Genomic DNA, 20,674 nt, shown 5'->3' with positions numbered 1-20,674 from the left:
TTAGCTAACTTCCTAAAGAGATTCACTGAACCTCACATCAGACACCTCCTATAGACTCATTTCTTAGCTTGTTAAGAACTAGTCTATATTTCCCCTCCTTTCCTTCCCCTATTACCATTGTTTTTACTGGTCTGATGCAGTCTTGAACTAATAATAAGAAAAAGGGCTTGTTCACACTCTTTTCAATTTGGACTTGCCTTTCACAGGTCCCACTGTGAGCAGTGTTGAGGTCATAAGTCCTGGTTGTAAGTCCAGGACCTGTGAATCATGAAAAGTACCTATAGAGAAGTAATTTCTCCACTTTTTCTTTAATACTATGCATGTATGTTATGTTTCTTTTATTTACCTGAATATCAAACACAGTGCTTTAGTGGAGATTCTGTTTGCAGCACATGAAGGGGTGCAATCTCTTCTCCACTTCTGTTTGATATTCCTCTTTCTGTAATTCAGGGGATCAGATTAACCCTCTTTGCTGAGATACTGAAGGGGGAGATCCTGTTCAACTAATTATTTAAAATAACCCCCAACTCCTCTGCAGTCCAGAGAGCTAGGAGTCTTCTTTCCATATGAAAACTTGTTTTACTAGAGTGAGACTGCTTAAGGTAGCTGTTCAGATCTTCTGTAACCTAACCTGTCCTCATCATTATTTAATACTTCCCTAATCCCTGTGTCATCTGCTTACTATGCCAACAGAAATTTGTTATCTTTGCTCACATCTCTGATAGAGGTATTAGATGGCACTGGACTGAGAGCTCCACTCATCCAAACTCTTCCAGTTTTGACCTTGTTAACTGATAAATTCCATTAACTACAGCATTTTGAGGTCTACCATTGAGGCAGTTTTTAATCCATCTAAAATATACCCTGATAATTCCATAAAATGCAAGTGCTGTGTGGTGCTGAGTCAAAGGCATTTTGGAAAGCCAAATATACTATTTCAATACTGTTGTCTTTGTCATTCATACCTGTCAAAAATCCAATCCTTCAAAATGATAGTTTGTTAGACAAGACCCTGATTTCCACGAAACCATGCTAATTATGATTAATTATATTTTGCTCTGAGTTATTTCTTCATAGAGTCATGAATTAATTATTTAAGTAGACCGTCTGGGACTGAGGTCAGTCTAGCCAGTCTCCGAGTGCATCCCACTTACTGCTTCTACAGTATCAGAATAAGTCTTCTGCCACTGAAAACCATGCTGAACACAAATGCTCATGTTCAAGTAGAGGTAGTGCTTGTTTCAACCTGAGCTGCTCTGGCTGCACAGCAAGTCTATTGAATAAGTCATCTTCCACTCACATCACCTCTTCATCACGCTTCATTTTATATGTGTTCTGTGTTTGCTGTTGATGACTTTGTATTCTTCTGTGTGGTGCAACTTAGATTTGTTTTGTTCTCATGATTTTCATCTCCAATTTCCTTTCTGTCAGGCAAAACCAGTATTTTTCTTATCTCCTATATTCACCTGAAAGTTCAGGCACCTTTTGTAACCTAATCCAGATGCAGTGCTTTCAAGGTTGAATTTTAACATGTTGAATTCATTCATTAGTACTTCTCAGGATTTGCCTTCTAATGGCACAAATATTGATGTTTTTGTAAGACTACTTTTTGTTGCACACTGTTTTGTGGTGATTCTCTCATCAGTCACATTATCTTGTCATTGGTGTATTTGCTGCAGTCATGCATTTCTGCCTCTTTAAATGACTTAAGGCCTCACTTCTATGCCCTTTGTAAACTTTTGAGAAATGTTTATAAATCAGGTATTTATGGCAAGATGTATATGAAAACAGGAGGAAAGAATTAAAGTTTTAGGGAGAACATACCCTGATAATGACCTCTGAAATATTTGTAAAGATAGCCCTGGGCATCTGAGCCCACAAAATAGTTTATAATACAACAGCTTGATTACATAATGATACTTTAGTTTTAAAACGTATGATCTTTCTGTTTATGGGAAGGCATAATAGGCTCCTTTGAAATACAATATTTTTGCCCTGAACATAACTGATTTTAAATGAAAGGACTAACTAAAGAATGCCTTTTTTTCAAGTCTGTATTTCGCTTTGTTGTTGAATCCAGCATGATGGTTTCTTTTATAAAACTCTTACCAGGCCAGGGGACCACACCTACCTCAGGATGCATTATTTGGGGAGGTTTCATGGATTCCTATGCAGGAAGTTACCTAGTATCATTTAAGATTATATGTTTCAAGATCTAACTGTTATTTAAAGAAAAAAAATGAAGAGTGAAAGAAAAATAAAAAACCTGCATGTACACATAGAATTACTTTTTATATTGAATTTTAAGATATTGTCAAACATGTTAATCTTAGAGTGCAGTGTGATTTGGGTGAAGGATTAATTCTCTGCACCAAACGAGAATTAATGAGTGCATTTCATCCAAGGCAGTTCATAAAATGTCAGAACAAGTTCAGTATCAAATATCAAAGTCAAACATTTTAAAACTCGTATGTAGATAAATGCATCACCTAAACTCTTACATTGCCTGTGCATTTATTGTTCTTTCTCTCCTGCCTGGTCAAGCTGCTATCGGAGTTGATGTTGATTTGCGTGAACAGTTGTGCTTTGGCTAGAAGCAGGTGTGCAAGAAATGCTCTTTAACAAGTGTTCATCTAAGATCTTCAGTGCAGTTTTGCTGAGTGTGTATCAAAATTCATGACTGCTCATGAATTCCAATCAAACCTGATTTCGGCTGCCTTTTAACTTTCTCGTCAAGACAATGTGTGTGAGCTTTTGACAAAAGCTTTACTTTGCCTATAGTTAATGAGCTAAGCTGATGTATTCTTGAACAAGTTGAACAAGCTTTATTTCTTATACTTTTATAAGATTTAGACGCCTGGACATATTGAAGTCTTTATCAAGATTTTGGCTGCCATTTCTAATTGCGGATCCATGCTATTCTCAGGTTCCTCATTAAAACAAACAAAAACAAAATTGGAGTTTGTGATATAAAGCAAATAAAATAATTCTTCTCCTTGAGGGCAAAATCCAATAATTCATCTCTGATAAAACCCACTCCAAAGCATAAGAAGGTCAGCCTATAGTGAACAAGAAGTTAGACATTATTACAATGAATAATTTTCCTGAAATGTTCTTTACCACTATACTTGAGTGCCAACACCAAATAGAAAACCCTGAAAGACTTTTGTTTCATCTTGTTCCCTAAGTATTTATAGCCTGCCGTGAAGAAACACTGACAGCAGTGCACTGATGATTTTGTCCTTGATAGAAGTGTCCTAAAAAGTGAATTTTCTTTGAAATTTGCTCACAGAATCAGGACATTAGAACTCTAAAGTCATCTCTCTCTCTTTCTCATTTTCTTTCTCTCTCTCTCTCTCTCTCTCTCTCCCCCCCCCTATTTGTACCTAATTGGATTTCGAAAATAAGTTGTTAACAACCCAACTAAGATAATGTGGTCGTGAAAAGGATGTCCAAATCCACCAATTTACATTGGTTTGGTTTGGCTTAACTTTCAAAGTTCTTGGAGCAGAAAGTTGATGGCACGTGAACACTATAATTGGTTTGATATTCTTGGATTTTTTTCTTTCTGCCATATTGCACAGTGTCCAAATGAAATGCTAATCAGAACTCATTTCTGGACCAAAGTAAATTTATAACAATAATAATTCACTTATATACTCCAGATCATTTTGCAAGATGTAATATCCTCCAATTTACAACACAGTTTGTCATTTTCACTCGATCTGGATAATTTATGTAGTTTCATACTGAGGGGGTTGAGCTGTTCCAAATTGATGCTATTAATGTGAGACACTGCTATTTCACACACAGTGACAAGTATTGCTTTCATTTCCATATACCCCAGAAGATTGAGAACCAAGTTGAGTTAGATCCAAGCAAAAGTTAACGTTCTGTTTTGGGGCCTTTTGCTTGTTCATTTACTTCTTTTTCCTCTTTATTTTCTGGTTTAAACTTCAATTTACTTTTTTTTTTTACAATTGACAAATTTTACAATTTCAAATCTTAATCCCTTACCAACAAGAATTCTACTTTCCCAAACTTGGAATTGCTCTCTCATTTTCTCCTTGCTAAGATACAATCATACTCTTCCATTTTAGGATAAAGTTGATTATTTAAATATTGTAGTAATTTCCAATGGGTCTTATGTTATATACCCAGTGAGTATGTAACCTCCAAATTTGCTTATTTAGCAACACCTTTCTGAATTCCCTTAAATACACATTTTATTTATCCCTTTGTAACCAAAGGAGATCTTCCTCAAATGAATCATCACTTTCAGTATTATGTTATAGGACATCCACAGGTACAGGGTAGAAAATTGTTAATAAGAGGCACTGATAACCAATGCATAATATGAAATATGGAATAATATGGAATTACTATTCCTCTTTAAAATAGGTTATTTACTGAAAAAAAAAAAAAAAAAGAGAGAAAAAAAATAGAAAAAGAAAAAAAGAAAAAAAGTGAGGACACTCTTGGTATTATAGACATAAAATGTAAACTCTAATTTGTAAAGAGAGTGGGAAACAAAAACAACCTTCCCCACCCTCCGCCCCCCCTCTCTCCCTTCTCCCCCCCAAAAAAACCCCAAAAAACAGTGCACCACTTTATTTTTAAATTGCTATTATTTTTTTAAATCCTTCACAATCAGTGAAGAATATCTCCAAGCACTGAAGTACACCATGAAGCTGTGGCACTCGTCTGCCAAGTCATGTTGCAGGTGTCTTTAAATGACGACTTGAACCTCAGCTCCCTCCTATTTGAGCATAATTACAAGTGGGCTTCTTAGATACATTTTGACTTGTTTTCACTTTTTCCTATACTTTCATTTTTTCCTTTTTCCTCACCCTGAACTGCAAAAGGAAATATTCCCACTAGACACATTGTCAGAACTGAAATATTTCCTGAAACCATTTTGTTTTGACAAATTAACTTTTTCCGAGACGAAGGCTTTCTCTGAAATTGTTTGCCAAGATTAATTAAAACTTCTGTTCTAAGTGATGAGTAGCCTTAAAAAAACCTTGAGCTTGGTATAGATTCTCTTAACTTCTTGTTTACTTGCAAGTCTTAAATGTAGAGTGACAACGTACAGTTCTGTGTTTTCAGTTCTTAAGCATGTAGTCATTTCGGTCATTGTTTGCACAATAGCTAATTCTCCAAGGAAAGAAGAGCAGTTCCCACGTGCTTTAAAATGCTACAGCTATGCAACTAGGGCTGGAAGTGCTATTTTAAACAGCCATATCAGCAGCGCTTGCTGTAGGAGATAATATGTCACAAAGGGGAGTATGACATCTAGTTTCACCTAGAAGATAAACCTTGAGTAGATATGCAGGGAGAAACAAGTCTGTCAGGTTGTCCTTGAAAAGGATGGCCTATATTAATGAAAAAATGTACTCCAGGGCATGTGCTATTTGGGATATTTAATTTTAGCTTCAAACTCGTCTGATCTGCTATGACGAATATAATAGAGAAGCTGTAGTTGTGTGTAGTCTTACACACGTCATGATTTCAGAGTGGGCACTGCAGCACTTAATTTTCAGAAAGGTCATAGCCTCAGATATTCACATCTGAAAAAATCAGGCCTCAGACAGAGCAGCTTCCCCTGTTAATATACACCATTAAGAGAAGCACCCCATGTTTCAGCAGGGCTAACACACTGTCGTTTGTATCCCAAACAACCCTTCTCCATGAACACAAGAGCTAATCCACTCTTCCTTTCCTGTCACACTCAAATACCTTTGCAGAACGTATTCTGCTGACAGAATTACAAGATAATTACAGTCAGGTATTTTGTATTCACTTAAGCTAATCTACCGCGTTTATTTCTCATTGTTGTCGTAATCAGGCAAGGAGGCACTTTGGTGTTTGTCAGGTGGATTATTTTTCAGTCATTCACTGCTCTGCACTTCTTCATACTTGTTAGGGCACTTCTGGCTTCTTGACAGACGTACAAAGAAAAATACTTATATGATTTAAAATGAAATGTGTGTTTCTCTTTCAGGTCTAGAAGTTGATGGAATATACAGAGTTAGCGGCAATCTGGCAACAATACAGAAGTTACGATTTGTTGTCAATCAGGGTAAGTGATTCCTCCACCCTGGTAATGTTTTGTTTAGTATTTAACTGTCTCAGATGACAGAATTTCAGAATCTGCTATACATTGGTGGCATAGAATGATGAGTTGTGTTTTGGAAAAGAGAGGAAAGGGAAGGTAGAAAGACATTGCACAGAGGGAATCAGTCAGTTAGGAGGGAGGAAAAACAGAGTAGTAAGCAGAAGAAAATACTGGTTAAACAGTAGATGAGAAACAAACAGAAACAAAAAGAGGAAATGGATAAATGAAATAAGGTGGCAGAAAACAAAGCACATGTAGAAACCAAAGAATCAAAGTGAGGAAAAAAAAAAAAAAGAATAAAAGGAAAAATAGCAGATTGTTTAGATGTTGAAAGTTAAACAAAACCAAAAATAGAACAGAGATCCAAAGGAAAACAGACAAAGAGAAAAAGGTGCTGAAAAGAACTGAAAAGGAAATGCTAAAACTAGCATCCCAGCTCTGCCAGAGTCAGTGGAAGATTTACCTCTGATTTCAATAAGGCAAATAATTGATCCCAGGAAATGAGAAGAGGAAAGATGAATGTTTGGGGAACTTAAGAACCAAAATTAGAACTAACCACTGTGTTATCGTTACAGTTAAAGAATGCATTGCCCCAAACTCTACGTGTAATGAACATATTTCCGCAAATACAAAAGAACAGTTATCACAGATGTAGCTAAATAAATCTAAAATTGATCAATAAATAATGTTACAGGTGTGGAAGCTGCTATTGGTAGCTAATTAGGATACATGACAAATACATCGACCTCTCTGAACAGTGTACTTTTCTTGGCAAAGACTAAACATATTCGCATTTAATAGCTTAGCAAATATCATTGATGACAGCGAACCTCCTGATCCTACTTAATGAGAAAAACAAATGAAGCTTTTCAGAAATTAGGAAAAGAATCAAATCTTAAATTGCATTCGAGACTTTATGCACTTATTGAGTTAATCAACTACACGTGCAAAACTCCTGCAGCTTTTTCTCCTACCTTTCCTTCACTCTTACTGTCCCCTGAAAACTTTTACCAGAACTGCTAAATATTGTACAATATTTATAATAGGATGGTGCTTTGGTGTTTTCACATGGGGAGATGGTAACAGTTGGAGAATTACTTCCTCAACTAATTTTGTACTAGGCGTAAGCTAAGACTTCTGACCCCAAAATTTTCATGATTTTCATTTTCAAACCCGCATTCACATCTGTAATGAAGGTGCTCCAGAGCTGTCTTGTCTTTGGCTGAAACTGGCGAGCGAACTGCACTTTATGAGGAAACAGTATTTATGCCAGTAAATTCAGTGAGACTGAATAAATCATCAGCCTCATGGTTTTGACTCGTTACTTGGGCTCCCTTAGATTTATAGTTGTTGGGTATTTGTGTGTCGATAATGCAGTCTGCCTTGGCTTCCAAGTAACTGTGCACTGTATTTTGTTTGGAGACAGAGAAGCAAACCCAAGATTTTCTATCCTTCTTCACTCCCCAGGATCTTTGCTCAGGAAAAAAACGTGCCATAAAAATAATGGTCCTGTCTGTCATCTCTCATGGCATCCAAAGGTTAACGTACTTGAGGTTAACATTACCGCTCAGATTTTCCCCTAAAACAGATGGGATGATGCTGTAAAGCAAGACAGAAGCCTAAGCTGTCTTTTTGCAGTGCAGAAGTACCAGGCACCTTTTTCTTCTGGTTTATACCACTGTGAGAAATGAATATATGAAGGTGAAGTTAATGGTACATTAAACCACTCTGACACAGGCTACTTAGGGCAACTGCAATAAATCTACCTACTGAGTGACCAACGAAATTCAAGGAGAAATAGTGCTCCTGGAGCACTATTTTATCATGTTATCTGTTGTGGTAATTATTGTTTCTTTTGTTAGTCTTTGTTGATACAACCAAGGCAGTCATGCATTTTATATTATCATGAAATAGATTTTCAGTGGGAAACGAAATTATCCATCCGAGCTCCCTTACATGTCCTTTAAAATCTCAACTATACAAATATGTGGCCAGGTCTGCAGTTAGCCTTTCCTCAGGTAGCCACAGCAGACATGCCAAAGGTGCACCGCTGTAAATTTTAATGTCACATTTGCATTCCATGGGGCTGCCATATGAGGGGAAAAGAGAGGGTTGAGCACTGCAGCCCCCAAAGAATAATCCAGTAGCTGTTAATCAGAACATTCAAGAAACAATTCAGGCACAAAGAATGGCTTTAAAATCACAGGCCATGGTTTCATTTGTTTGAATAGCATCCTTTCTCTCTGCTAGGTAGGAAGCTGCAGGCAGGGAACAGCCCATTAAGTCACGGTGTGGCTCTATAGACGTAGATGTGTGTGTGCTAGCATCCTGCTAATATTACCCTGACTTCCAGGCTGCTGACTGGAAGATATATACCCACTTCATAGCCCTTCCTAATCCCTAAATGGATTTCAGAATGGCCAGATCCACAGATTACCTGGCAGGCCCATCAGGCAGTAGTGGCATGTTGTAGGTGCAAAGAGCTGGTTAGGCAACAAAGGGATGTGGAGCTGAGAGAGGAAGGGATCTAATCAGCTTTCCTCTGGGGGATTAGCTACATACTGCTCAGAAGCAACATGTACCTCCATGGGGAGATGAGGGGAGTGTGTTTTACTTAATGTGGGCAATGGTGGCACAGCCCAGTGTCCGAACATTCACCTGATGCAGAGGACAGCACTAATTTCAAATAGTGTTTCATGAACTCACAAAAGTAATGAGGGAAGTGGTATTTTTTGTAAGATTTTCTGCTTAACATTCCAATAGAGAATCTTCGTTTTAGTGCAAGTCTAATTTAATTATAAATGCAAACAAATGTTCTAAAAAAGCCTGTTTACATTGCGGAGATTGACTGTGCAATCAGTTCCTATGCAGGCCAAATACTTAATGGGCTGTCTTCTTCCTGCTTGTGCTGCTATTGTGTTACACCTACGTTTATAGGATATAAATAATATGTATCATATTGAAAATTAAAGATCATAGAAGTGACTCTAGGCTGACTGCCATATCAAAGTCCTTTTTATTAGAATAGTCATTAATTAGAATATAGCAAAGCTTTATTTGGCTCCTTTTTCTGTATAGTTAATGTCATCTGCAGTATCAAAAACTGAACTAAGAGAAAACTGGTGATTATGAAAGGAAAACAAACTAGCAACTGACAGCTTTATCATTAACGAAGAAATAAGAACAGTAAAAAATTAAAAGAAGCCTTAAAATCCTACATTTTTTGAGAGCTGGAAGGGGTTTGTAAGAAAAACTATGCCTCACATCTTTACTGCTCACTGTTAAGATTCTCTGAATACAGTTTGTTTCATTCTCATTTCTTGAGGTATGCAGCTCCAGAAAAGGGCTTTGACCTTGCCAACAAGAGCATCAGCAGAACAAACTACCTTATTTACTTTCTCCCTTTCACGGAGTTTTCTTTTTCTATAAAAGTCTCTTGACATCACACCTTTTTTGCTTCTGTGCAACAGGATTATCTTTTGTCTGTGATTTATTTTCCCATTACGAGCTGAAAAGATCAGTTGATCATAAGAGGACCAGGCTATAACATCCCTCAGCACTTTTGAAACTCTAAGTCATCATTTTTCAAATCAGTGAATCAAGGCGGTACAAGCTGCTTGGACCACTGGTGACACTGAGACAGTCATACTTTTCTTTGTCTCAAAGTGCTGAAAGAACTGTGTTTTTAGAAACTAGATTAGCTGTAATTTAATATTCCCAGCTGGAAACCTATGGCACAGGCCTGTTTAATTGTCAGAGATAAACATTCTTATGTTTTTCATATCGATACACATAATAACTGCAACCTTAGAAATGTATACATGGTACTGCTTAGCAATTACTTGGGGGTTTAATGTAAAATCTAGAAGAATTTTGATGATTTTTTAGTGAAGTGCCATAAACATCATGAATGTTTATAAGGCTGTTCGTCTATTTCACACCTGTAGGAGAATGAATAAGCTACTGCCCATAGATCTGCTAAGTCATGCAGAATATGGTGACATTTCCTGGGCAGAATGATGCCATTGACCTGATCAATTGTTTTGGCCTAAAGGATGGGGCTGAAATAGGCTCTGGGCCCAGGTGGGGCTACTCAGGGCTGTTAAGGCTCATTAAGTCCCTGGGGAGCAAGTCCTGTAATCAGGACAGCAGCACAACCTGAAAGTGGAGCCAGCTGGGAGATGCATTCTAAAAAGGGAGCATGCGAGCTGCTCAGGAAGGCTAACAGGGATACAAAGAGTGCTTGAGGAAAGCAGGAAAAAAACAAGGTACCAAATTTCTAAGTGTGTTAGAATGGAAGAGTGTGAAGTTGTGGTGTGCTCCCAGCTCTGTTCTCTGCTGTCCCACTGCTGCGCATGGTGATATAATGGGCTAAGTCCTTCCTATCCTGTTCCTCCTCTCTGTCCCAGCATGTCCTCCATTGCCCTCTTTGTTTGAAGCCCTGAGACCCTCAGTAAGGGAGGAAATCACAGAATGGCCTTGGCTCCGTCTGCCTCCTGCACCAGTCTGCTGGGTGGCTGGGAAGGCACTCAATTTCTAGGACTGTCAAACAAGCAATTTTCATGAGTACTAAATTAACTGAAAAAAAGGGAGCTATAAAGAGTTCATAAGATGTTGCTGAAACACTGAGATTCTATATTAATGCATATATGTTCAGGGAAACTAACCATAGAAATACAAATTTCAGTACTTATTGGTTCATTCAGCAAGTGTTGGTTCATACCTAATACAAGAGAGTTCCTAATTGTCTTTATATCCTGTGCTTTGTTTGCAAAATGCTTGGTATTTGCAGTACAGATGACCTTTGAATCCTGTTATTTCATTTGCAATACCTTATGTGTTAACTGCAAAACACTGCATGCCATCCAAAGGTCAATTACCACGTTCTTACTGCTTATGTACCAAAGGGGTAAAAATATATATATTTGTTCAGAGCCTAGAGATTGTTATTGAAGAGAGACACGTCTTGTAGGGACTGTGTGAAAGGACAGCTGAAGGTATCTGAATTTGTGACTACATGGAGGGGGAAGAGGGTGACTGTTCTCCTCCCTGACATCACCTTGAGTTAACAAATAACGTTTGGACAAAACTAAATAATTCTGCTGTTTGTTTGCTTGTTTCCTATAAAAATACCCTAGACTATAATTTAGGCGAAGAAAAATTAAAAGTAAAACGTAAACCACAAATATGTGAATTGATTGTGAATATTTATTAACTAAATAATTTAATAATAAAGAAAATGCCTATTTGATTAATTGTTACAGAGTAAAAATTACAATAAAACTGTCTTGATCAGTGCTTTGCAGAAGCACCATTACTGTCTGTGCAGTTGTTTAACAAGGATTTAATTGGAAAGATAAGTGAATGCACATTTAAAAGTATTGTTAATTTGCTTTATAATCACCCCATCCTTCACAGTATTGACAGCACCAGGCACAAACCCCTTTCTCTTTTACAAGTATTATTTTCCATATGTGCACAATAAATTCTGAAGCAGTAATTGGAAATTTTATGGATTTCAACATACCTAGTGTAGAGTTTTGAGTTAATAGATGCTATATCCCCTTTCTAAAGGTAGCTCATAGGTGGCATTCTAAGTAAAAAATCAGTGCCTTTTTATTACATGGGCTGTTTTGGAAGATTGCTGGTTTTTCCTTCTGAAGCAGTATCTAACTCCTATTTACTCTTCCTTCCCATTTGAAATATCAACCAAATCCTCACTGCAACATTATTTTTGATTTAATAAACAACAGCCGTCAAAAACAGTAATCTTCAATATGCTTATATTCCATCTGTACTTATATTTATTGTTCTAAAATGGTTTGGATTAATCTAATTGACAAGTAAGAGCCCAGACCATATGAGCAGTGAAGGATGATACCTTTAACCAGCAGGATTCTTCAACCTTACTGTCATGTTCTTTGTCAGTGAACTGTGAGAAAAGAGGAACAAAATCTTGGGTTTTTAATTATTATTATTATTTTTATTTAAAGTATTACTGATGATATGAGCTTGCTGGGACCAAATGTCTGAGCCTGGGTTATCGAGAACTGGACTGAAACTGCCTTTGGAACAGCTCTGTTGGGTCAACACAAATGGGTTGGGGAGGTTTGAAGTAAGCATTTAAAAGAGAGAGGGGAGGAAGAAAATTAAAAAAATAATAAAAAAAAAAAAATACAAGTGGCTGGGGAAGAGAAGTTGCTCCCTTTTGCAGCCTATTTTATTACTATTATTATTATACTTCAAAGAAATAAACTCCCATGTGAGGAAATATCCAACTGTTCACACTGACCCAGTACATCTGTGTGGGAACTGCTGACTCACAGCCTGAACCACTGATTGAGCACCTGTGGAAAAGACCCAGTTAGCTCTGGGAGCACAGGTGAAGGCAATTGATGTGTGTGACTGGAAGGGGTGCAGCCTGGCTGCACCTCTCTTAGTCCTCATTTAAGGGCTGACTGCTGCTGGGGAAGGTTCTCTTTCTGGAGATTCCTGCTTGATGAAGCTTTGCTCTGTAGACCTGGAATCTTCTGATACTGGTGAGCAATCTTCTTCTCTTCCTCAATAGCACCTTTCTATTGTGCCAGTCCTTCTGTTATCTTAGTTGTAATGCCGTTCCTATTGTACTGTTCTGTCCAATTGCTATCATGTTTATTTCAAAGGCAACTGGCAGTGCTGGTCCTGTTGGACATGAAGTTCCAATGGGATCGTTAGGTGCTTCATTTTTAAAACTGGAGGAAGAAATTAGGAGAGATTGGTTCTCTCCTGCAGTCATTTTCCTTTTTTGAGTCCTTAATTTCTTGTGTATGTGCATCAGTGAGGTTTCACTGTATTTTGCATTTTTAGGAGTTTTAGTAGGTTAGTGCTTGGATTTTTCAGATGTGAAGTATGTATGTGGGGAGATGTGTGACTATGTCTTGGTAAGACCCTGGCTTCAGAGCCTCAGTCGTGTTCTGCCTTTCTCAAGCCCATGCATGTGAAGCCTTCATTGTTTCTGTGAGCATTCGTTGTGTGGCTGGGCTCTGTGTGAAAGCCAACATGGTGCTCCAGAGTTCGTAGCGGAAATACTGGGCTCAAACTGGATTATTTGCTCACCAAGAACCAAAACGTCCTGAGAGCCTTGAGTCAAAAATAGGCTTTTTTTCCTTTCTTTTTCACACTTCGTAGGCAATCAAAGAACATAAATCGGACTGAAGCAATTTTCAGAAATAATTATAAAACAGATTGTTTCTAGGTTAAGACCTGCGTATGCCAAGCTGTAGCCAAGATTTTTTTTTATTTAATTTTCCCTCAAGCTTTAAAACTCTGACAACAAAATACTATAATTGAGCCTGTATTAATTGATTTCCCAACTGCTATGTGCATAGTAGTGATGTGGGCACTTCCATTTTTTCCTCTGTGATTAAATGTCTATTTTAAGATGGAGAATTTTCTTTTTACTTTCAATAAGTGTGGTTTCCACAACTTAAGTTACCCTTTTCAGAGAGGTGTAAAATAATTTAAAAAAACAAACAAAAAAATCCCCTATAGTACCCAGGCATTGATTTGTAAATGTGAGCCAGTTAAATTAACCCAATGGAAACACAAATTTTTGCAAACAAAGTTGGCATGCTTTTGGTAATAATATACATCAGATTAAACCATACATACACAAAACATGGCAGAGGTAGAATGTTGTTCTTCCAGTATAATCTGTTTAATTCTCAATTTGTAAAATAAAGAGAATTGGATTGGAAAGTTTAAGTTTCCCAATGCAGCAGGGTTTCCCCTACCCAATGGTACTGTCATGTGCTTTCTTTTCAACACTGTGATGAATAGGTCGGTAGAACGGGGAGAGAAGAGACAGTGAACTCGGTTAGTGTGGTCAGCCACAGACATACCATGGATTTTATGGCATACATTGTACCGTCAAGCGTTTTAGACATGCCTTTTCTTTCTCTTCTCAGCACAGCACTGTTTGCGTCATAGTAGCTTTATGCTTAGTTTTAATTCAACAAGTTTGAGGAATTTCTTGTGATAACCCCCCAGGAAGCATTGGTTAGGCACTGAGGACTTCAGCATTGCACACTCCAACAAGTGCTTGCTTAACTGGGAAGGATGTCTGTTATTGCCAGGAGTGACTTTTTTGGGGGTTTGTTGTTCTGATAACAATGCTGTTGGAAAAAGAACATGAGAAATGCCATTGCATAGGGCTCAGAAGTAAGAGGGAAAGGAAATATTTTAACAAACCATTTGTTAGAATTTATGACAGGAAAATCTACTGACTGCATGATTTTTGGAATGGCAAAAAATCTCTGGTGTTGCCAGTCATATTCATGTTATCTGAAGAGGGCATCAAAATTCTTTTAAAGGGGATGATCTTGTGCTGCAAAGAGAAGGAAGTCCTTGGAAGCTCAACTTCGTAATTCCTAATTGGAATTGGTCGTGAGCAGTGTCTTACAAATCATGGGATGACCTAATACTTGGGATGTATTTCTCCCGTGTGATAATTATCTATAATTCTGTGGTTTGTGTGTAATGCTGGCCAACAAATGTGAGCTTGCAGTAAGATTTGCAACAAAAAGTATGATATTGAATGTGGGAGGATGTTACATAAGGGCATGCAGGGTGGCATGGGGTGAGAAGCTACCACACAATGGAGTTTTACTTTCTACTTGTGGTCTTCTGTGTGCTGAGAATGGGAAAAACCATAAATGCTTTGGTACATACAACTATTGCATGTAGTGAGTGATGTGGGGGAGGGAGGAAGCAAGAGCATGCTTTGGTCATTTGTTTCACTGGTGAACTGTGTTAGTTCTCTTAGTGACAGTGAGAGCTAAGAGTGATGGTAACAACACAGAGGACTAATCTGGAAAACTTTCAGGAAAAAAAAAATCAAGTTGGGGGGGCGGGAAATGAAGAGGAGAATAACTGGAGTATCTCTTCAGAAGTCCTTGGAATCCCATTTTTTTTTTTTTTTTAAGATGAAACCTATGCTTTTTTACTGACTCTCACTTGTGGATAGGCTTTTTTATTGACTCTCTCATTTGGTCTTATTGACGGGTAAAATCTTTCTTAGTAGTATATTCCTGCTGTAAATAAATTAGTTTTATTAAATTCTCAAATCACATTCTGTATGAATTAAAAATGAAATATTTTTGTCTTCTCCATTATTTTTTTCTTTAAAGTATGATTGTGTAACTTCTGGAGTTTTTGGAAGTTTGGAAGAGCACGTTGTGATAGTCCTAGAAATCATCTTCCCTTAATACGTTTGTTGGACATCTTGAACTTGATCCTGTTATCTAATCATTAGTATTTAGTGCCATTTGAGAGGATGCTGAGTACTGGATTGATCCTCACAAGGCTGGCAGAATCTTGCTCTTTGGGATTGGGAACTAGAAGCCAAGTGGAATGCCTTGGAGCATTAAGAAAAACGTATTAGATTGCTAAATTTAGGCAAAGGAGTCAAATCACCTTGACCATATAGCTGTCTTTTTCCTTAATAGATGATAGGATTTATTTTATTTAAAAATATACTGTATACATTATTATGCACGTCTAAGTGTTTTTCAATGAGCTTTTAAAAATCCTGGTGTAGAAAAAGTGTACCCAGCTGTTCTGTAAATACGCATATTACAAATATTTAAAAAAATTATTCCTTACTCCTTCTCCCCCAAGCCTTATTTTTCACTTTAGACTTATTATTGTAGGGCTTATTAAATATATTAATTTAAATACTTAGTCACACTGTATTTTAATTTCAAAGTTATCCACAGTACCAGAGACTTGAAAGTGAGAATGTTGCATTGCTCTTGGTTGAGCTCTCGTCTGAATGTTAACACTGTTCAGTCTGCAGTGTGTCTGTTCTCAGTGAAAGTAACAAAGATTGTTCAGATCTTTTAAGATCAAAGTGTTGTTTTTTTAGGTTTGTGGGTTTTTTTTTTTTATTAGCTTCATTTCTTGCCCCAAATCTCTATGGTAATACTCTGACTTCTTGGTGTGGACAAGTGGTGAGTTGGTAATGATGCTTTTGGAAATCCACACATGCTTCTGTGTGCATCATTCTTACTTTGTATAATTTCTGATATTTTTAATGTAGCTTAACTGTAGTAAATTGTTTTATGGTAAGTATATGCGGTGTCAAATATAATTGGGCAAATGTTCTATAATGTTTTTGCCTTCCTCCTTCACAAGCAGTGGCCAAGATGCAGCCAAATCTGTTTATAATCCCTTGAACATTCCTCTTCTTCTCCCTATTACTAGCTGGTATAATATGAGATCTGGCTCATCCCTGAGATGTAGTCTGGGCTGGTACTGTGATGTATAGGGACAGAAGATATTGTAGGTTGCTAGTAGCCTGGAAATTAGATTATGCCAAAATCCTTACAAACCCCAACCAGCTCAGAGCATTCTTTACCTCATGTAAGCTGAGCAAAAATCATAGTAAAAGGCATCTCTGACCTGAGAGGAACTTTAAAATGGTGTAACCAAACATTGAACACAATTGGATTTATCACATTTTTAAAATCCCACAAGATGTGAACGATCTGGACGGGGTGGGCTGTTAGAAGGCCAGAAGAATATCTTGAAAAAATCATGCTATTGCCAGGCTCTTACTTCTTGCTGTAAAAATCTCTTTTCCTTCTGTAATCAGATAACTAGAAAACAGTTTTTTTAAAACGCATTTTTATCAACCAACATTATGTGCTTATGATAGAGAAGACGGACGATGACTTAAGTAGGTAGTGGCAGTGAAGAGAAGATGGATGTGAGGAGGAGGAAATTGTTTCTTCTTGGTGTAAGTTTGTTGGTGTAAGATGCCTTCCTAGAGACAGGAGTGATGCAAAGAGAAGAGGAAAATGGCTGAAAGATCTTTTCACTTTGACTAAAAGCTTTTTCTTACTGTGAGAAGAGCTCAGTGTTTGCTAATGTTAGTTGAAGGATGATGATGATGGTATCAGCTGAGGAGATGAAATAATGAGTTGCTAAGTCGTGACAGTTGCTCAGAAAAACTGCACTATGGCTGTATGGGTAATTTTAGATGAAGCTTCATGATTGTGGGCTTCAGACCCATATGGGTGGAAAAGGAGAGAATTGACCCTATCTAGATAAAAGGGTGCAGCTGGGGGTTCAGCAGAGATGTGAAACTCTTTCTGAGGACATCTGGGTTAAAGAGTGATGACAAACAGACAACTGAAAGAGCTGACAGAGCAACACCAAGGTCTTATGGTCGTCTTATCGGCTGTCCTGCTGAATCTGGAGGAAGGCACTGTTCCATTTGTTGTTGTTTTTCCCTGTGTTTAACGATTTGTGCAAATGAAGATGCTAAAGCAAGTTAGAGATATGTATTTTTGAATCAGAGCCACATGATAAAGCATTCAAACATAATGCAAATAATTGCAGACTGATGTATCCAGTAGATTTTTTTTAAGAATAAATAATTTAGCTTTACACATGGGCAATCCTTGCTAAAAATTGCAAATCAGAACTCTTCTGTTTGAATGTATTTTATTTTGTTAATGGATTCACTAATATGGAAGGCATCTAATTGTATAATGTATTATTAGTCATTTTCTTTGGCATCCTATTAACTTTAAATAATTCTAATATTTAACATTTTATAACATGCACAACAAAGTTCTTCTATCTCCAGCAAAGGAAAAAAAAGATGCATTAATAATATTTTTTCATAACTCTTTCGACTGTGTATGTTTTGATACATCTTTGAGCAGAAATATTGGAAATTGAAGCATAAAATAACAAATCATGTTAGATGGCATTTAAAAAATAAATATATAGTAGTATACTGTGATCTTGTAAATATGAGAGCTGGAATATAATCCAGTACAATTAACTTATTTTAAAACTGAGTAACATAGGAAGCGTGATAGGAAATAACTAAGTCCATCTACTAAATACCTTTTCAGTGATAGCCGGAGTGGAGTGTATCAAATGGTGATTAATGCCTGCTAATGGAAGTGGTCTCCACCGCAAGTTGTGAGTGGTGTGGTTGTGGCTGAGCATAATAACCACACGCAGAATTGCTGATAATCCCCAGCAAATCCCAAAGTTTTCCTGGGCTCGAAATAAGATGACAGACAGGTCACATTAGAAATTTTCTCCTTATGGCGCTTTTGCTTTTTGTTTTAGTAGGTCAGATCTTGTTCCTGCTTACTGTGGAAGTATTATGGGAATGAGCAATGCCTAAGCTGCTTAACAAATGCACACTTTCCCCACACCAATCTGTTTTCTGGGGACAGCCGGGCTAGTGCTATGCAGCATCCTCTCGGTTGGGTGCTATTAATGTTAATAAAATGCACTTAGCACTTAACATCTCAAGATCTCAAAAGAGCTTGCAAAGCAGCATCATTATCTTTACATTATGGGGACGGAAAATGAAGGATAGGGAGAGTAAAAGATTTGCCCAAGTTTCCATGGCAAATCAGTGACGGAGCCAGGAGCGGAGCCAAAATCTGTTGATTTATAGTCAGTCTCCTAATGTGGTGTGCTGTGCCATTTCACCAAACTCCATTTGCCAAGTCCTCATTGCAGATAAGGCTGCAGACACCCTCTGAAACACAGATTTGGGGCTCAGAAAGATGCAAAGCCAAATTAGACCTTCCCGTGCAGTTCTGCCACGCAATGGCTCTGCAGGTGCAGGACACCAGTGCAGTGGAGGTGGCACAAAGTGCCACAAACGAGATTTAAATTTCTCTGCTCTGGGGATGCAGAGGAAATGGAGTCCTTAAGGAGGAGCAGGAGGTTTTACATGTGAATGAGATCTTGGATTTCTTTTCAGTGGTCCTTGCCGACTGCATTTTGCATGACTAAGCCTCGTGGAGCTCCTGTTTGCACTGAGTGTTTTGTAAACGCTTTTAAAACATAGGAGCAGATATGTATGTTGGAGAGCAAACGTCTCCGAGATACCAAAATATTACTAGCTATTTTTGGTAAGTAGGAAAACGAGGAGCAGAGTGGCTGAGTAACACATGTAGGGAAGTTTGTGATGATTCAGGAATGCAAACCAAATCCCCTTGTTCCAAATCCCGTATCCCAACCCCAGGTCAACCCTCTCTTCAGCTCCTTTAGGAGGCACAATACAGACCAAAAGGTCCAAAGGTCTTTCTGTCAGCTCGAATTGCAGGCAGCTAAAAGATGGCTGTGGTCCTTGTGCTCAGCCCTTATAGGTGAGCATCAGTCCCAGAAAGAGGCAAATGCCTTTGGTTACCCCCCTGTTTGTGCCTGTTTGCCTCAGCTTTATCAGCTGTAATGCGAAGTGGTGATTCCTTTCTTCAGTGCATTGATGTGTGTGTGCCTGTAATTCAAGAGACTGCTCTTGCTGAGCAATGGTATGCAGGAAGTGGGGCAGCAAGGTGTTATGTTAGATCTGTGGCAAATCGTAATGCCCCACTGCCCCACAGCCCTCTGCTTTCCTTCCAGGGACTCCTGCAGGCTTGCATCCTGCCTGCTGAGCAGCTCTGCCTCAGGGTGAGACCCCTCACCTACAGATCATGCATAACCTCAAGCATGGAGTTACTCTCATCTAGGAGCATCTCCCAGTGCTGAGCCCCCAGGCATGCCCACGCCATCCCGAACTGACCCCACAGGCAGCATTTGTCCTTAGCACATGTTCTTCCCTCTGGCTAAATGCTTCTATCTCCATCCTGGACAAGTCTGAACTTACTGAGATACTTCTTGCAGCCCACCTACCTCAAGTTAAGGTGTTGGTTTATTCAATTATTGGGTTCTGCCAACAGAAGACAGGGCCGTGTCATGCTTTGATTTTAATATTTAATGAAAAAAGTTGAGGCTGCTTGCTAGCAGCCTTTCTAGGTGCAGTCTCAGTGAATAAGTGTGTGTGTGTGTCTAACAGAAATTACCAGGTCACAGCCTGCATACTTGTACACATCTGCATGCAGCTTGCTGTGCTGGTTTTTCTCTCACCCTGTGTCTAAACAGGCTCTAAATCCAAACTATTATTTCCCTCTTATCCTGATCAGTGCTATCAGAACTATTTGGAAGACTTTAAGTTTGAAGCATATCTTGAACTTCTATGTAATTTTCTGTATTTCTGTGGCTGAAAATGAAGAATTCAGGTTGGGTTTTGTATAAGAAAACTGATATAAGATGGACAACTTTATTTTACATCCCTGTGCATTTAAAAGTCCCAGTTGGAGAACAAAGCAAGATAGCAAGGAACACAAACATGTGTTGAATTATTTCTTGTTAAGCAAATGTAGTACTGTGAAAGATTGACAGCACGGGAAACTGGAGTCCTCCATTTATCCACATTTCCTTTCTATCCATTTATCCACACTTCATTTCTAATATCTGGCTTCAACAGCAGATTGTAACCATAGAAAAGCTATAGACTCTGGGTGAAATGGCACTCCCTTTTGGATCCAGTTTTATAAAAGAAAACAATTATTCACAGAATGCACGTCTTTATTCTTTATTGCACATTTCAAAGTCCCCATGAATACTCATTTGCATGTGACAGCTAATGCTGCATCTTGTATTGGCCAGTAAGAGGCATGATTGCACTAAATTGGAAGCAGCAGGCACAGGTTTTCTTTT

At 38.1% G+C, this 20,674-nt stretch overlaps 1 protein-coding gene across 4 annotated transcripts in view; it reads left to right on the top strand.

Moving 5' to 3' along the window:
* ARHGAP15 (Rho GTPase activating protein 15) overlaps positions 1 to 20,674 on the top strand; it is a 315,056-nt gene that overhangs the window by 206,420 nt on the left and 87,962 nt on the right. For all 4 annotated transcript variants that reach the window (XM_090143526.1, XM_090143525.1, XM_031590760.2 and 1 more), the window contains one exon: positions 6,005 to 6,082. In XM_090143526.1, the coding sequence (XP_089999652.1) occupies positions 6,005 to 6,082 (78 nt within the window). The remainder of the gene's footprint in view (positions 1 to 6,004; positions 6,083 to 20,674) is intronic.

The sequence above is a fragment of the Phasianus colchicus genome, chromosome 7 (assembly GCF_987193195.1).
Source record: "Phasianus colchicus chromosome 7, bPhaCol1.hap1.1, whole genome shotgun sequence".
Taxonomy (NCBI): Eukaryota; Metazoa; Chordata; class Aves; order Galliformes; family Phasianidae; genus Phasianus; species Phasianus colchicus.
The sequence above is the reverse complement of the archived record's forward strand: the minus strand, read 5'-3'. Positions and strand labels throughout refer to the sequence as shown.